We start from the raw sequence: 15,450 nt of genomic DNA, 5'->3' as shown, positions 1-15,450 counted from the left end.
CTCTTGAAGCTCTTCGCAGAACCTAAAGCTTGTGTCAAATGCACCATTTTGATCATCATCTAAGGATGGATTCCGAGTTCCCTTGTGATTAGAAGACCATGCTAGAAATTCTTTAAATCGGGGACCTTTCTCGAATAAAAATGTCGCTTCGATCTATGTCTTGAGGATGGCGTTTTCGGACAGAAATCCAAGTAGCAGAGCCAACAAATGAGACCAATGCTCGGTTGAAAGGCATTCGGTGTGTGACTTGTTTTTAGACTTGCTCATCTTGACGTTGCATAGATGACTCATCCAGTTCCTAGCGGCGTACTGGGACAGCGGCAACTTGTCGATCACCTCGTTGGGGCAGGCGTCCTCTCCAACCCTTCCACTGAGCGACCTGTCGGGAAACCTCGTCATGATGTATTCCAGACATACCCGAAATATGGTGTAGTGCGCATCAATCGGCGTGGTATACAATGGGTTATTGCCGGAAGATGCCAGAATGAACTCCTTGACAGACTGATGAATGAAGCGAAATCCTCGAGCTTCGTCCTTTTGATACGCCTGATTCAGTAGTTCAAAAGCCTCAACTAGGCAGGCGTAGCTCGGGAGAACCGAGCGCTCAAAGTCCGGCTAATCAGAATTACCAGACCAGATTGCCACGGAATCTTTCATTGCGTTAGTAGTGAGCGCAACTCTTGAATACAGGAGCCAAGTAATGATAAAGCGTGTGAATTTCCGATCGTCCTCGTAGCGACTGCGAATTCGTGTCATGATCCGTTGATACATATCCTCCAGGCGCTCTGGGAAGGTAATATTCAAAATAATCCCGACCCGCTGAGAGGGGGTTAGGGAGGATGCCCCGTTGAGGTAAGCGATCATGAGAAAAGCCCATAGAAACATGCCATCGGCGCCTTTCACTAGGTGATTGACTAGCTTAGTGAGGTTGGTATCCTGTGAGAACTTGCGTTTGAGCTTTGGAAACTCGTTGTCGAGATATATGCGTATGTCTGACTTGTTTTGTTGACCTATTGGGTATTTTCGGTGACGTAGTACAGCGTCAGGAAGTAATGCGTGTGCGGTCGGCTGAAAAGGAGGATTTTTGTCGTTGTTCCGTTGCGGGTGACGCATAGGAGGTCCTCAATAAGCTGCCCGCCGTGGTGACATTCATCGATCCCATCGAGGACTATGTAGGGCGCTGTAGATTTCCTTAAGGAGAGACAGATCTCAAGAAGTTCCAGGAGCCGCTTCCTCGAAGAGACTTGCCGGCCCCCTGTAGGTTCATGCATGATGAATAGAAACTTGTCGAGCAGGTTTGCGTTGTTCTTTTGTGGCGAGAGATTTTGTGAGAGAAGAGCTCGGTAGGCATCAAAAGCACCATTCTTCCCTTTCTCGTCCAATCTGAAAAAGAAGTATGAGACAGCGCCGCGTGTTTTTAGCTCTTCAATGCTGGAGTAGGCAAGAATCGTCTTACAACACCCCGGATTGCCTGAATATTCGTTAGATAAAATGATATACTTCGGAGACGACGGAGAGAACGAACCGTGGACCCAGAGTACATTGTCATCAAATTGGCCTGGTCTCCGAGGCGGCCTCGTAGATTGGGTTGATACCCACTCGTGAAAACGCCCAGTCTCAAACAGCCATCGTGCTGTGTTTGGTGTCCGTTTCTGGGAAGCTATCTCGAATTCGAGGTCGAAATCCGTAGCCGAGAGCCAGTCGAGTGCACGCGAGAAAGCCTCATCTGCGAACATCAGAGATCAGCAATAGTCTCAAAAGTGATACGTTTAGTTTCACCTTTATGGCGGTCTCCACTTGCTTTGCAGCATTCTTCCATCCTCGCCACTGCCTCTCGTAACAGCCTCTTATCTTCTCCGTTCAGGAGGAGACTGCCGGTTACAGTAGCACCGAGCTTCAAGGTCTTGTCAACCGTCACCAGTAGTATCTCCTTTTCGATTATGTCACGATGGATCAGTAGATGGTCTCGAAACTCCTGGAATCTTGCGTCAAAAGGGCGCCAACCGAGCTTGGCTGCTACGAGAAGTTTGTGCCGATTCGCTATGAGTATTGTTAGTACATTTATGAAGGATAAAGGGCTCAAGATTGTAAATCTTACAATTGTTTTCTCTGGTGAAGATCCTAACGACAGTCTTCAAGAATCGAAACAGTTCCACATAGATTTGAACAAGAGATGACTTTAGCCTAGGTGAGGGCTCAAGGCTATAAGTCTCCCACAGTTTAACCAGGGCATCGTACTGTTGCATTTCAGCAGCAAGCCGACCGAGTGTATACGTCAATCCGTCGAAAAAAGACACGAAACTTCTCGAAAATTACCCCGATTTAGTGCACCGAAGGTTTTTATATTGAATGCGAGCAAATAGACTTACTTGGAACATGAGGAATATCGAGCCCTATTTTATTGCGGCGAATGGATTTGCTTGCGAGATGAACCCGATGGCCGCGAAATATGGCTCTAAGGCTTTGCGATTGGACATGGTCTAGTGATGTCATATTATCGCCTTGGACCTAAAACTTTGAAATTTCTTTTAAGAGGCTGCTCGCCGTGTCGCACGGCATAAAGTTCCTCTTCTCATCGTCCGGAAGTGATCCTAGGAAATCATCCCGAGCCTCTAAGAAGATGCTATTGTAGTCGTCGAGTTTCCGATTTGTCTGTTGGGTGCTCGTCGACTAAGCTGTCAGGCGGCTCTGAAGCACGTTGCAGTGCGACTGCTTCCGGTGTCGCGATCAATCCGGGAGGCGTGATATGGGTGTCGCGCTGCCGACGGAGCCAACGTCTGAAACCAGCTGCTCTTACCGGCATCATAGTGCCCAGAACGAACGAGATTTTCGCCGTTTTCAAGCCCCAAGTCAACTCGCTCCAAGGAAGAATCGCTCGAATTTTCGAACCTTAGCTGGTCGGTCAGTGTGTTGGAGGTACCTTATAAGGTTGCCTTGGCACCTGACCTTGTCAACGACACCCTGGGATATGCCTTGCCGCTGCCTTGTAGATTCTGTGATATCTTTCTCCTTACAGTCTATAATGTCAACGGCGCAAATAACCTCCTTTCAACCAAAATCCCCCCAGTTACAAGTCTTGTGTCCACCATGTTTTCCAAAAGGTGGTATCCGCTTCTGGATACCCTAGGAGAAGAAATACTACGCAAAAGAGTACTCGAACATCTATCAAGCGTGACTTGGGCAAGTTGGCGTCAACCTACAGACGATTCTATGGGCTGATGAACCCCTTTCTTTGTTGCCATAATCCGCGTGGATCTTTCGCTGTGGGGCTTGCGAAAACTTGAAGCTCTCGCCAAGAAGAAGCACCATGCCCAGCATGTCAGAGTCTTGGAATTGAGCGCACCTAGTGCATCTAGCGATGGCGATCTACTCGGTCTGTAATTCCTCGCGTTGCGCCTTGTTACATGCTGATGGCTTAGCGAGTAGCAGAGGAAGAGTGTCGGGGTTTGAGAATGGCAATCAGGTCGTTCTCGTCTCTTCAATATGTTAGGATATTCTTGGCCTATGATGAGAAGGATCGTGGAGTATCACTGCGTGGGCTCATAAGCTCTGACAAGCCCATCCTGTATGAGGAACGCCCCCTTTCCGTTGTCTCAGGGCGAGAACACATCATCTCCGCGATGTTGTTGACTAGGTGTCCAGCCGTGGGATTTTCGTTCGAACACCCCGACCAACTTGATCTAAATCCAGGTATTTCAAAGTCTCTTCTCTAGTATACGTGTAAACTCTCCGTCGTTCTTGTTCTCTCCTATTCGCTTCTTGCAGAGAAGCTAACGATCGTGACAGTACCGCCGGGGTATTCTAGGAAGCATCGTCCCTCTTCCTTCGAATTAATCGACGACCGGCAGAAAAGCGACTGGACATAGCTGGGAGAGTTCGATTTGGAGATATCTTCACGCGATGGCTCCAACGGCATAAACACAGGCTTAGGATTATTATGTGAGGATATCGGTAACTCGTTGGAGAATGGCCACGCGTATCATGGGTTTATAGTATGGAAATCGTTCTGGAAGGCCAAGATCGTCGTTTTCGCATAGTACTCACCCGGGGGTCGGGGGGGTATGGGTCGGGGGGTGGAGGGTCCATTTTCCGCGTGTGGATAGGAGCAGTTTGGGTATATTTGTTGTTGCTTCTTACCTGGAACGAGTCTTGCACAAATGCAACTTCTGCGGCGATGCTGAACTGTTACTATGTTCACATCTCGTCCAATTCTCCACGGTGGAATTTGCGGGAGGTTGCAAGGAGAAGCAGGTTGAGGTGGCGTTCAAAGGTGGAGGCTGTCTATGTCTAAGCCGCAAAACGGGGCTATGCACTTTTGGGGTTCGCCCTGATCCTCACCGGATGTGTAGGTACGGGCAAGCGTAGGTCCCAGTATACACGCTCTGAAAACACATATAGGTGGGTGTTAAGGTTCTAATATCCGATTGCACTTCATCGTGGCTAGCGATCGCTACTAGCATTTCACGATTTTCACGAACTTGGTGGTGCAAGTAACCAGTCTCTGACTCAATCGACAAACCTTCGAAAGACAAAATAAACTTGCAGTTCTCACCATTTTACATCTCTCTCAGGTTTCTAGCAACGTCTTGAGATACCCTACGCAACAAGATTGTGAATAGGGTGTAAGAAGTTGAGGAACATTGCAAAGTCGCTTTTGGGCCGTTAATCAAGGACTTCCCCTCATACCGTTCTCGTATCTGTCCGGGCGATTGGCCGGATCCGGCGATGGGCATACTATCACCATAGACTGGGAAATATCTCGTTGCCGGAAGGTGTATTCTCCAGGACACGATCATAGGATCGCCAATATCCGTGAAGTCTTGCCAAATTTTGAAAGAGAATTTGTTGCCCCTGAACTCGACACAATAGTCCGTAGAACAGCGAGAGCAAGATTTATGTATACAAGTCCAGTCTGACTCATACTGTGTTGGGTTTTGCCGGTACAGGGAGATCCCTCGGCAGATCTGAAATAGAGCTTCTAAGGGGGCTTGACCGCGGCTGCTCGGGTGTGGGCAGATCCTGACTTCGGGAACACATTGCGGCGTAATAGGTATCCTGTGCCCCATTCCGAAAACCCATTGGCTACGGAAGATGAAGGTGCTTCCACATATTTTTGGCAGGGCGAAGAAGGCGGCAGCTTGCAGTCAAGGGTTACCCTCCTGGCCAGCAAGAAGTCTCATGTCTTCCAGGTGCTTTGGCGTAAGCTCAACAAGACGGGGTGCCATCAACATTGCCAATGCATCTTCGTACTTTCTTCCAAGCCGGGTGTACATGAGGGCAAGCTGCACATGGTGAGGCCTTAGCCAGTAATGATAGCCATAGTTGAGAGGTTTCGGTTCCGAAAACTTCGAGTATGCTGGACAGGCGTGGCGAAGGCCAAAGAATGGAAGGCGTGGGTTGTCGGAGGCTGTATTCACAGTGACCAGTTTGTAGCATGCTGAGCATAGCCGTTTGTTTGACATGATAGGATCAAGCTTAACACAGAGATCTATGAACTTCTGCGGGGGAAGCTTGCTCATGGCCCTCGTACAGGCCATGCTGAATTCGTTCTCCATGGCTGTGCAAGACTTAGACAGCAGGTATTTACTTTCGAGAGGAAGCTCATCGAATATGAGCTAAAGCACATCGACGGGCAGCTGAAGGAAAGGAGGATGTGGAGCTGTCGCAGGCAAAACCGGCAGTCGACGGGCGATTGGAGGGAAGGCCCTGGCAGGATTTCCGACGGCCCGGTAGGTACAGTCTTTGCTGAGGCATCTTTAGTACGACATGTAATCTGAAATAGCGTATCCATCTTGTTGAATAAGGTAAGGTGCGACGTTCACGAGCTGTGAGGTTGAGTGTTTGAAATAAAGAGAAGATGAAACGGCACGTCTCAGATATTGATGAATATTGGAGCTCTCGGGGTTTTGTGTGTGTGTGGTTTGATGACAAGTCTTATGGTTGAGATCCACGAGTCGTAGGATTATTCACCCATGGTCGTCCCAGAAGACCGGGTGAGGCGTGCAAGTGTAAGAGGACCAATGGCAGTTAAAACCGTCTCGGGCCATTGAGCGTGCAGTTCCAGATATTCTAGAATCAGATCAGTGCTGGAGTTGGGATAGAGAGTTTCGTGTTTGGAGCGGACGGAGGCATCTTTTTGACGTCTAGGACGCCAGAAACATAGGCCAACCTAGGCGATATTTAGCTAGCGCATTACCTGTTTACGTTAGCGCTACCCGCCTTACCCTATATGGATGCCATCTTTATATTGGCCCTGACTTTTGCCTCCAAGCTGGATAGAGCGAAGCAGAGTGAAGGCTTTAGCGGCTATAATCCCGTCCGCTTCTTCACTGTGCAGCCGCTAGAAAGGTATGAGTGAAGATTTACGAGATTGTAGAAGCCTCTACCTCGTTTGCTACTTGAGTGATGCATTGGAGCATGGTAGATAATTGAAAGGAGCGGTATACAGAGTTGCGTGAGAAGAGGATAGACTGATCGACAGACGCAGAGATATCAAAACGAGAGACAGGGAGCCTACCTTACACATCACGAGTCACCCTCCATAGAACACCGACTTCCTCTTAACAGAGAGCGTAGAAGCACTGCTTCACTTTTATTATACAAACATTAAATGCTCAGTACCTGCTATGCATCCCATGCTCGCTCTCCATGCAAATACCATTACTCCGATGCCCAGACATCATGTCGTCTATGCCTTAACAAACTCTCTCACAACATCCACAGCCTGGCAACTCGGATTCTGCGCAGGCGCCTTCCCCATCACCCACGCAAGGGTATAGTAGTCATAGCCAGCATACGTCTCGCACACGACCCAGCGATAGTAGTCCTTCGCCTTGTCGAGCCCGTCCTTCAGCGGCGTGACTGTGTCGTCCACATACGCCTCGATGAACAGCTTGTTGTCTGCGTCGAAGCCGACCTCGGTGTACGTGGTGTCCGGGTAGAAGAGCGGGACGGCGACGTTGGTGGAGGGGGTGTAGGAGAGCGCGAAGGGTTCCGAGACGGCGAAGTTGGAGCCTTGCAGGAGGTAGGTGAGGACACCGACGGCGGAGGTGGTGGAGGCCGAAGTGTTAAAATTGTAGGTTGAGGCGCCGGCGGAACCGAGATTGATTGCGTTGGCGGGGCAGAGGCCTGGATAGTGAATTAGTCTTGGTGTTGGGCGTTGGGGGGTGAGAGGAGGTTTGATGTACCTTCAATGGCGGCGCCTTCGTGGCAGGCGTAGAGATAGTTGCCGTTGAGGGTTTCGTTCTCGGATTTGATTTGGAGCTTGAAGGGGGCGGACTGGTTGGTGTACTGTGCCAGAGTTGTGGTGGCGGCCGCGAGGGCGATGATAGTAGTTGATGTCTTCATGTTTGCGATGTGTGGAAGCGTGTGAAGAAGAGACGCTGTGTGCAATTGACTCCGGTTTTGAGGAGGAAGAGAAGGATGCGAAGGATGGGAGGCGAAGGATGGAACGAAACAATAACGAAGCAAGGACGAGGTTATGTACAAACTTCAGGATTCACCTAGGCAGCATGTTCTTCCAGCCGAGGGCCGAGAGTCACGGGCACACAAACCGTGCTGGGTGTGCTGAAGAAGGCACGATCACCAAATCACCAGATCACCAGATCCCAATGACGTTAAGACTGTCGTGTTTTTTGGTGTTGTGGCAGGGATGGCGCCCCACTGATCGGCAGGAGAACACGACCGCGGTGATGTAAGTGGAACAGGGCAAGTGGTACCGTGGTACCGCTCGTGTCCTAACAACTGCACTTTCCGTCTTGGGCTCTGGACGCGTGAGAAACTACCGCAACTCGCCAGTCACGATGGCACCATGCCAAAAATAGATGCGGCGACTTTCTTTGCGGCCGCTCTTCAGCTTCAATTGGACGCTGTACGACAAAATGTGCCAACGGCTTGAGAAAACGCTTCGAACTAACGCTTGTAGTTACCTCGACACAGCAAGGTGCTGGAGCTAGCGCAATCGGCGGATTGGATTGGAGCCTTGATTAAGTGGGATTGCGGATCAAGTTGAAACAAGAGAAACAGGCGGAAATGGAGGAGTGTACGAAATAGCGCATGGCGTCACTGATGGTAGGAGCTTCGAAAGAATACGGGTATGTGCAGGCTGTTTAAAGTGTTTCGATACATTTTCACATGCCCGAAAGAAACAGTCACCAGCCGTATTAAACCGTTCCTTACCTTGCTGGGCTACTCTAGGAGACTCCGCGAACTATCGGAAGGATACCTATCCCCGTAGACTTCTCAAATACGTCGAGCCAAGCCGGCCGTTAGTCAAGAAGTGTGTATGAACTAGCTGCAAGGAGCAGGCAACTGCCATTAATGCCTATCGTACATAGCGGCCGGGATATAGTCAGTATAACTGTGATTTTCGAAACAGAAGGTCGAGATTACCGCCCTCGATAGTGGAGAAGACAGTCCCTTCATAATCATCAAGACGCCCAAACGGCCTCGCAGGAACGCAAAACCCATGTTTCCCCACAAAACCCTCACTCAGATTCCCCTGGACAAGGCCGCCTGCGCCGCTCGGGCCCCGTTGACAGCCAGGGTGTCCGCTGCGGTGTTTCCGGGGTTGTTCGCATGGCCCTTCACATACACATATTCCGTTTTGGCGTTGCATTGGGTCCGCTCTGTCATGCGCTTGATGACGGGTTCGACGATATCGCGATTCTCCACCACCTTGCCGTCTGACGTCTTCCAGCCGTTGGATTGCCACTTTACGCACCAGTTGGTGACACATTCGATGCTGTATTTGCTGTCGGTATATATCCTGACGTCGCGGTCGATGGGCGCAATGTCAAGCGCACGTTGAATGGCGGTAAGTTCTGCGCGTTGGTTGGTTTGGCGGAGCCCGTTCAGTGCTTCGGAAACATTGCTGCGAGATGATCGTTAGTATACAGTAGATATTAGTGTGTAGACAAAGAGTATACCGAGTATCGTCCTGGCCAAAGTAGACGCCGACGCCAGATATTGCTCCAACTCTGCCGTTGCCTAATGAACTCCCGTCCGTGTATACCTCAAGCCAGCCTCTGGGCTCCGTCGCAACCAGCTTGGTAGCGTTCAACTGCCCTTCCTTCTTGCGTTCGACCTTCCCTGTCTTGGGGTTGAGGAACACTGTCCGATCAAATCCATCCTCTGCGTCTGATGGGAGAGGGCCCGTACCTGGCTCTTCGTCGTCCTGCCGAGCACGCCTATTTGCATTTGTGAAAATCACAACCTCAGGGGATCCCTCACGACGCCTTATCTTCTTTGAGGATGGCGCAGTGTCTCCAACCTTGCATCCGTTTCGGCCGTCTTCTACTGACATCTCCGACTCCAAGTCATCCGCCACAGAGCTTTGTCTCCTCTCAGCATTTGCTTGGCTGCCCTCTGCAACGAATCGCTCCGCCTCCGCTCTAGTTCCGAAGCTTTTATGTTTTGGGAGTTTCCATCCGGTGATCTGCTTCTGCGCTGAAGGCCAGTCGGTGTAAACTCCTGGGACCCTGCCATTCTGCACAGCGTAGAATTTCGAGCCCAAGGGTGACTTTGTAGGCTTGCCGTTGATGAACCCTTCGGCTTCGATGAGAGAGGTGAAAGACTTGACTATGAATAGTTGTATTAGCCTGTGCTGCTCCACATTGTTACATTCCCAGGAGAATGGCTTACATTCGGCCCCCTTGACACCCCTGACCTGATCAAGACAGTCCGCCCAGCTGTGATAGATGCCCGGCTCCTTGCCCTTCTTCACAGCATAGAACTTCTGCTCTGCGGCCCGCTTGCGCTTCGTGCCCGAGGAAGCGGTTGTTTGAGCCGACTCAGATCGCGCATCGTCCTGGCTGGTCGGGGAGGCCGCCGATCTGACCATGGCGGCGTACAGGCGTCGTTTCGAGCGAACTGCAGAGGGAATAAGACGAGGAAGGTGTGCTTTCTGATAGTGAACACTCCACGCGGGAGTGCCACGACGGCGATGCCTGGGCGGGTTTCGTGCTGGTGCAGCGGGTAGGAGGTTGGCAAGGCTAGCGCGGAGGAGTCGTTTGAGAATTGTGCTTTGTGGAGAGCCTGGAGACCGGTGGAAGGTCTCTTCGATGTTATATCCTCAGGTGGGGGCTGGAGTTTGTGGTAGATGGGGGGGTGGGGGGTCTACGGCCTCTTTGCTAGATGAATCGAACACACAAGGCGGAAGAGGCAATGCGGACTATCAGCAGAGCAACCAGGTTTTAGGACGCGGGGTCGGGGGATTGTTAGACTGTTGCAGGCGGGGATGCGAGGGACCTTGTTGGTGATGGGTGCCGCGTCTGCAGGTGGAGCTCTCCTCGTTGGGTAGGTACATACAATGCCTGGTCATGTACTGGCGTGAGGAGCCTCATATTCTAGTATGTTCAGCATTCCGAATGAGACAGAAGCTCGGCATTTTGGACGACTGTTGGGCTCGCGAGGCTACTCCAGACAGCGTCAGCTAGATGTATACATACTGGAATTGTATCCGCCGCCACAGTGGCAGGAAAGTGTTCGGATACCTATGGCAAGGCACTGAAGAACTACGTACTTTCTGCATTCCCACTCTTCCTATCAGATGTCTTTGTATGGAGCAGTACTATATAGAATCACGTGTACATTCATAGTGAAACCTACATTGCTGGAGCAATAGTCTCTTGGACAATTGCCCAACTTTCCCCAATATGTGCCAAAGAGTGCCCAAAGCGGTACACGTCTGAGTTGACTGTCCAGCATCCCCCACTCTCACGAGACGCGGGATGGTAGAGAATCGTCGCGCGCTCTCCACAAGAACCCCAATGCCCCACACAGCTTGAACGATCGAATAACAAGCTGCCGGTGGTGTTTCTCTGCATCACTCCGATTAAGCTCGGTACAACCCCCCCCCCTCAGCCCAAAAGGCGGAGGTGGCTCTCGGCCCACGAGATCCGCGCTCCCGCTCCCGTCCACCCGAAACACAACACCACGTCTTCTGCCTTTCTCTCTGACGTCCTCTGCTGGCTTCTCTTGGCCCTTTTGCTCCGGAGACATCCAATTGATCCGGCGTGCCCTTTTCACAAGCACAGACACCCTTGTGCTGTGTGGCTTCCGGCGTCATCACCACTCGGCTCCCGAAATATAGATCGACTCCGCTGACAGGCACACGTGTAGCTTCAGGACCTTGGGGAGCTTGGCAATATTCGACGATGTTTGAGGTGCGGAATCTCCTGGCGTAGCGTTGCTTTTGCCTAATCAATATTGCTTTTAGGGACGCCATGCCTCCGACCGCTACACGCTCCGCCTCCACCGTGCACGCTCAGTCGTCCTCACCCCAGCGGAGCTTGTTGAGATCCGGGCAGCACAAAGAACTTTCGAGGGTGCATACATGCGGACGGCAATTGGGCAGTTCTCGTTCGCACTCATCGTGCTGAAAATCTTCACGTCCGAGTTCTACTCGATTGGAGCGCTCTTCGCCGTGTACGGGGCGGGCGTACTATTCACCAGCCTCTTCCGCCGGCAGCAAGGGAACAAGCAGTTCTTCTCCGAGGTGGGCGAGGATGGGTTGCACCGCAAGAAGTTCAGGACCAGCGGCAACGTTGTATCGGTGCTGACGGCGCTGAGCATCGCAGCCTACGTGTGCCTGCTTGTCCTCACGGTGCACCTCAAGTCCTGAAGGAACAGGCACATTGCAGCGACCACGACGGCCAAGAGGCTTGGGAGCAGTCTTGGAATGTCGCACGCTGACGCTCCGCCGCGCCAGTGCGACCCGGGAGGAAGCAGGTGAGCGTCGGCTCTCCAGGCGGGAATCTCGCCGTGCTCGGACATGCAGACTTGAGATATCGACTCGCTGGAAATCGCACGCGGGAGCAGCTGCACGCCTGGCGGGCGCTGGCAGCGTCTGGAGGCCTCCGGAGAGCGGCAGACTGCGGCCGGCTGTGCAGGCGAAATGCAGAGCCCTGCCTGGCTGTACGATTGCGCGTCCTCTATCTGTCGTCGGTGAAGCTGGCGGCGTGCGTGGATGATTGGCGATGTCATGCCCGCGGGCAGTGGGGGTGCCTCTGCGTGCATCACTCCGGGGTGCGACAGCCAAGCTGCTACATATCAAGTCGCCGCCCGGGAACGGACCAGGCTGCCCTCATCAGCACAGCTTCAATTGATGCCGCCGTTGCGCGACGCTCTGCTCTGCCGCCCGCTCTGAACCACCGCACCGTCAGTCAGAGCGGGCGGAGGTCTCCATAAATCCTGCTGAGCTGCTCCGACACCATTCCGATCCGCCTCGCAGCTTCTGCACCCATTCACCACCGCTCTGCCTCCCACGCCTCGCTCCGCCTGCTGCAGCCTCATTATCGCTCAAGAGGCCCGTCCCACAGCATCAACACCACCAGCACACCACTATCGCCGTACCTGGCCAGCATTTCACACCACCGCAGCGCCGACCGGCCCGATCTCTCAAAGCGGCCAAGCCGGCCTCGGCGGTTTAACGAGCCGCAACACCATCATGCCTCTCATCACTTCCGACCCGCAGCAGCTTCGCATGCAGCACCCCCAGCCTCTACGCCGCCAAAGCCAGCACTCCGTCTTCGCCAAATCCGTCCTTATGAGCCAGATTCCCATCCACGGCTACGAACGAAGCAACGACATCCGCTGCGAAAGCGGCGGTGCCGTGCGCGCGTTGGACAAGACGCCCGTCACTGATCCTGCATCGCTGCCCGTCACTACCAAGAAGGCTATCCCTTCTCAAAACCGTGGCGACTTGAAGCCTCTTCCTTTTGTAAACGGCCACCATGTGCCAGTCATCGCCAAGGATGGCGTTGGAGCTGCCCTCAGCGACACTCCTGCGCCGTCAGCTCCAAGCAGCCCGCGAATGTGAGTCATTCTCGAATTCATGATACTCTTCCTCGTCTTTAGCCAGTGTACACTACCTGTTGCTGCTTGGGGGGCCCGGTGAGCTGTCAAGGTTGTCAAGACCGTACACCCCCACCTCATGCCGCCCTTTGAAATCCATCGAAGCATGCCCGGCGATGAAACCCAGACGAACGTAGACCTCTGCATTCATGGAAAACTCTACAAAATCAATCGAATACTGATTGTCTCGCAGACCCGCGATGACCCGGACCAATTCCATGGGCACCTCCACGGCCTCCACTCCTCGCATCCGCCCTACCACCCTCGACATCCCCGGCTTGACCAAGTCAAAGGTCTCCCCCGACGGCCGCATAGCACAGCGAGATGTCGGGTCCAAGCTTGTCATCGTCATGGTGGGCTTGCCTGCCCGAGGCAAGAGCTACATCACCAAGAAGATGGCGCGATACTTGAACTGGCTGCAGCATGACACCAAGATCTTCAACGTTGGCGAACGTCGTCGGGTAGCTGCTGGTGGACAAGCGCAGACTGGTGGTCCAACTCGCTCAAACTTCTCTGGCGCAGAAAGCAATAGCTATTCGACTATACCGGACAAACCTAGGCCGAATCACCACCAGATTGCTGCCCAAATCCTCATCAACGGTCACCCTCAAGCCGACGACGGACTCGCGCCACTCCACCTGCCAAGCCCCGTGCACCCCCACGTCGAGGAACATGACGATTTTGCCGTAGACGATACATTGCATGCGCACTTGGAAGCTAAGTTTCCCGAAATCGAACGCGCATCTACTCCAGACGATGACCAGGACACCGATGCGATGGACCAATCCGCCAGCTTTTTCGACCCCCAGAATAAGAAAGCCGCTCTAATAAGAGAGCAATGTGCCATGGAGACTTTAGATGATCTTTTGGACTACATCCTCATTGGAAATGGCTCCGTTGGCATTTTCGACGCCACTAACAGCACGCTGAACCGACGCAAGCAGATAATGATACATATCCGCGAGAGGGCTGGACCTGAGCTGAACGTTCTCTTTGTAGAGAGCGTATGCCAGGATCAGAGGCTACTGGAGTCCAACATGCGTCTCAAACTTTCTGGACCTGATTATGACGGCAAGGATCCCGTGGCAGCACTGGAGGATTTCCGGAAGCGTGTTGCAATCTATGAGAAGAACTACGTACCATTAGGCGACTATGAGGAAGAGAACAACATGCCGTTTGTGAAGATGGTCGATGTTGGCCGGAAAGTCATCTCGCATCAGATCAGAGGCTTTCTTTCTTCAACGGCCGTTTACTACCTATTGAATTTCAACCTCACGCCACGTATGATCTGGATTACACGACATGGAGAGTCCCTGGACAATGTCGCCGGCAAGATTGGTGGCGATTCCGATCTGAGCGCAAATGGCACTCGATACGCCAAAGCGATGACCAAATTCATTGACCAACAGCGCAAGGAATGGGACATCCATCAAGCGGACAAATTTGCCCACACGCATTTCCCACCGCATCCTGGTGACCACACTCCACCCAATCCGCACTATGGACCTCACCTCGATGAACCCAGGAACTTCTGCGTTTGGACCTCCATGCTCAAGCGAAGCATTCAGTCTGCGCAGTACTTTGACGAAGAAGACTATGAGACGAAGCAAATGCGAATGTTGGACGAACTCAACGCTGGTATCATGGAGGGTCTAACCTACGATGAGATACGATCTCGATACGAGGAAGAGTTCTCTCGTCGACGAAAGGACAAGATGGGCTATCGCTACCCAGGACCGGGTGGTGAGGGATACCTCGATGTCATCAATCGGCTCCGACCCGTTATTGTCGAGCTGGAACGCATGACCGACCATTGTCTTCTAGTCGCCCATCGCTCCGTCGCTCGCGTTCTACTCGCTTATTTCCAGAACCTGGATCGCAAAGACGTTGCCGATCTGGAATGTCCACTTGGGATGCTTTATCAGCTCGAGCCGAAACCGTACGGCGTCGAGTTCAAAGCGTGGCGGTACAATTCCGAGAACGATGGCTTCGATCTTCTTCCTGACTACAAGCTGCACCGAGCGACTTACGCTCATTAGGGCCTAATCTTTCCACATACCCGACTGTCCGAGACTCTCTTGGTTTCTTCTTCCTGTACATGCATTCCTAGGCTTTTAGACGGCAAACTCCACGCTCATTCCTTTCACGACATAATTCGAGTTTCCATGTCAATCCATCTCCCATCACGGCTTCTTCCTTTTTTCCTTGCAACGAACTCTCCTAATGCATACTATCGGCGTCTTTACGGGTCTTCAACAAGGAAACACTCTATGAGCCTGTGCATGATGGGTGGGCTGGGCTTTGATACACTATTTTTACGACAAGGGTCATGTCGTGTGCTTTCCGGCGTTCTGTCTAGCATGGTATGCTATGGTATGGCGGCTATATCTCTGTCTTTGTCTCCAATGCGGGTGGGGGTGGGTAGGCAGGTTTATTCTACAGCTGGACCGACTGAGGCGTGTCTTGTGTTTTCTCCTCGGCGGTGTTCCTGGTAGATTGTTGCCTGCTTGTTCTTCAGCTCTCTACTCGACTTCGCGAGAGAGATGGTGGCTGCTTGAAGGCATTTGAATTGTGCAGCTATGTTCTACGTAGTCA

At 52.4% G+C, this 15,450-nt stretch overlaps 4 protein-coding genes across 4 annotated transcripts; 2 read left to right on the top strand and 2 right to left on the bottom strand.

The window, feature by feature from the left end:
* Positions 1-153: 153 nt before the first annotated feature.
* BDZ99DRAFT_519396 (uncharacterized protein) lies at positions 154-2,378 on the bottom strand (the record flags this gene model as incomplete). The annotated part of the gene is made up of 7 exons (XM_033725410.1): positions 154-572; positions 630-1,010; positions 1,148-1,471; positions 1,526-1,726; positions 1,780-2,040; positions 2,099-2,237; positions 2,370-2,378. The coding sequence occupies 7 exons, from the start codon at positions 2,376-2,378 to the stop codon at positions 154-156; spliced, it is 1,734 nt and encodes a 577-aa protein (XP_033577673.1).
* A 4,134-nt stretch (positions 2,379-6,512) lies between these two features.
* Positions 6,513-7,555, bottom strand: BDZ99DRAFT_462052 (uncharacterized protein). Its single transcript, XM_033719751.1, has 2 exons — positions 7,188-7,555; positions 6,513-7,128 (listed from the first exon to the last, which is right to left on the bottom strand). Exons 1-2 carry the CDS (start codon positions 7,345-7,347, stop codon positions 6,689-6,691), a joined length of 600 nt encoding a protein of 199 aa, XP_033577672.1. The 5' UTR covers positions 7,348-7,555; the 3' UTR covers positions 6,513-6,688.
* A 3,654-nt stretch (positions 7,556-11,209) lies between these two features.
* On the top strand, positions 11,210-12,089 carry BDZ99DRAFT_462051 (uncharacterized protein). The gene has a single exon (XM_033719750.1). The coding sequence runs from the start codon at positions 11,336-11,338 to the stop codon at positions 11,621-11,623; it is 288 nt and encodes a 95-aa protein (XP_033577671.1). The 5' UTR covers positions 11,210-11,335; the 3' UTR covers positions 11,624-12,089.
* A 458-nt stretch (positions 12,090-12,547) lies between these two features.
* On the top strand, positions 12,548-14,894 carry BDZ99DRAFT_386030 (bifunctional 6-phosphofructo-2-kinase/fructose-2,6-bisphosphate 2-phosphatase; the record flags this gene model as incomplete). Its single annotated transcript, XM_033715457.1, has 2 exons — positions 12,548-12,816; positions 13,049-14,894. The coding sequence occupies 2 exons, from the start codon at positions 12,548-12,550 to the stop codon at positions 14,892-14,894; spliced, it is 2,115 nt and encodes a 704-aa protein (XP_033577670.1).
* Between the last annotated feature and the right edge of the window lie 556 nt (positions 14,895-15,450).

This window comes from Mytilinidion resinicola (genome assembly GCF_010093595.1).
Source record: "Mytilinidion resinicola strain CBS 304.34 unplaced genomic scaffold BDZ99scaffold_8, whole genome shotgun sequence".
NCBI classification, from domain to species: Eukaryota; Fungi; Ascomycota; class Dothideomycetes; order Mytilinidiales; family Mytilinidiaceae; genus Mytilinidion; species Mytilinidion resinicola.
Note: the sequence above shows the minus strand (reverse complement) of the source record. Positions and strands in the feature narration are given on the sequence as shown.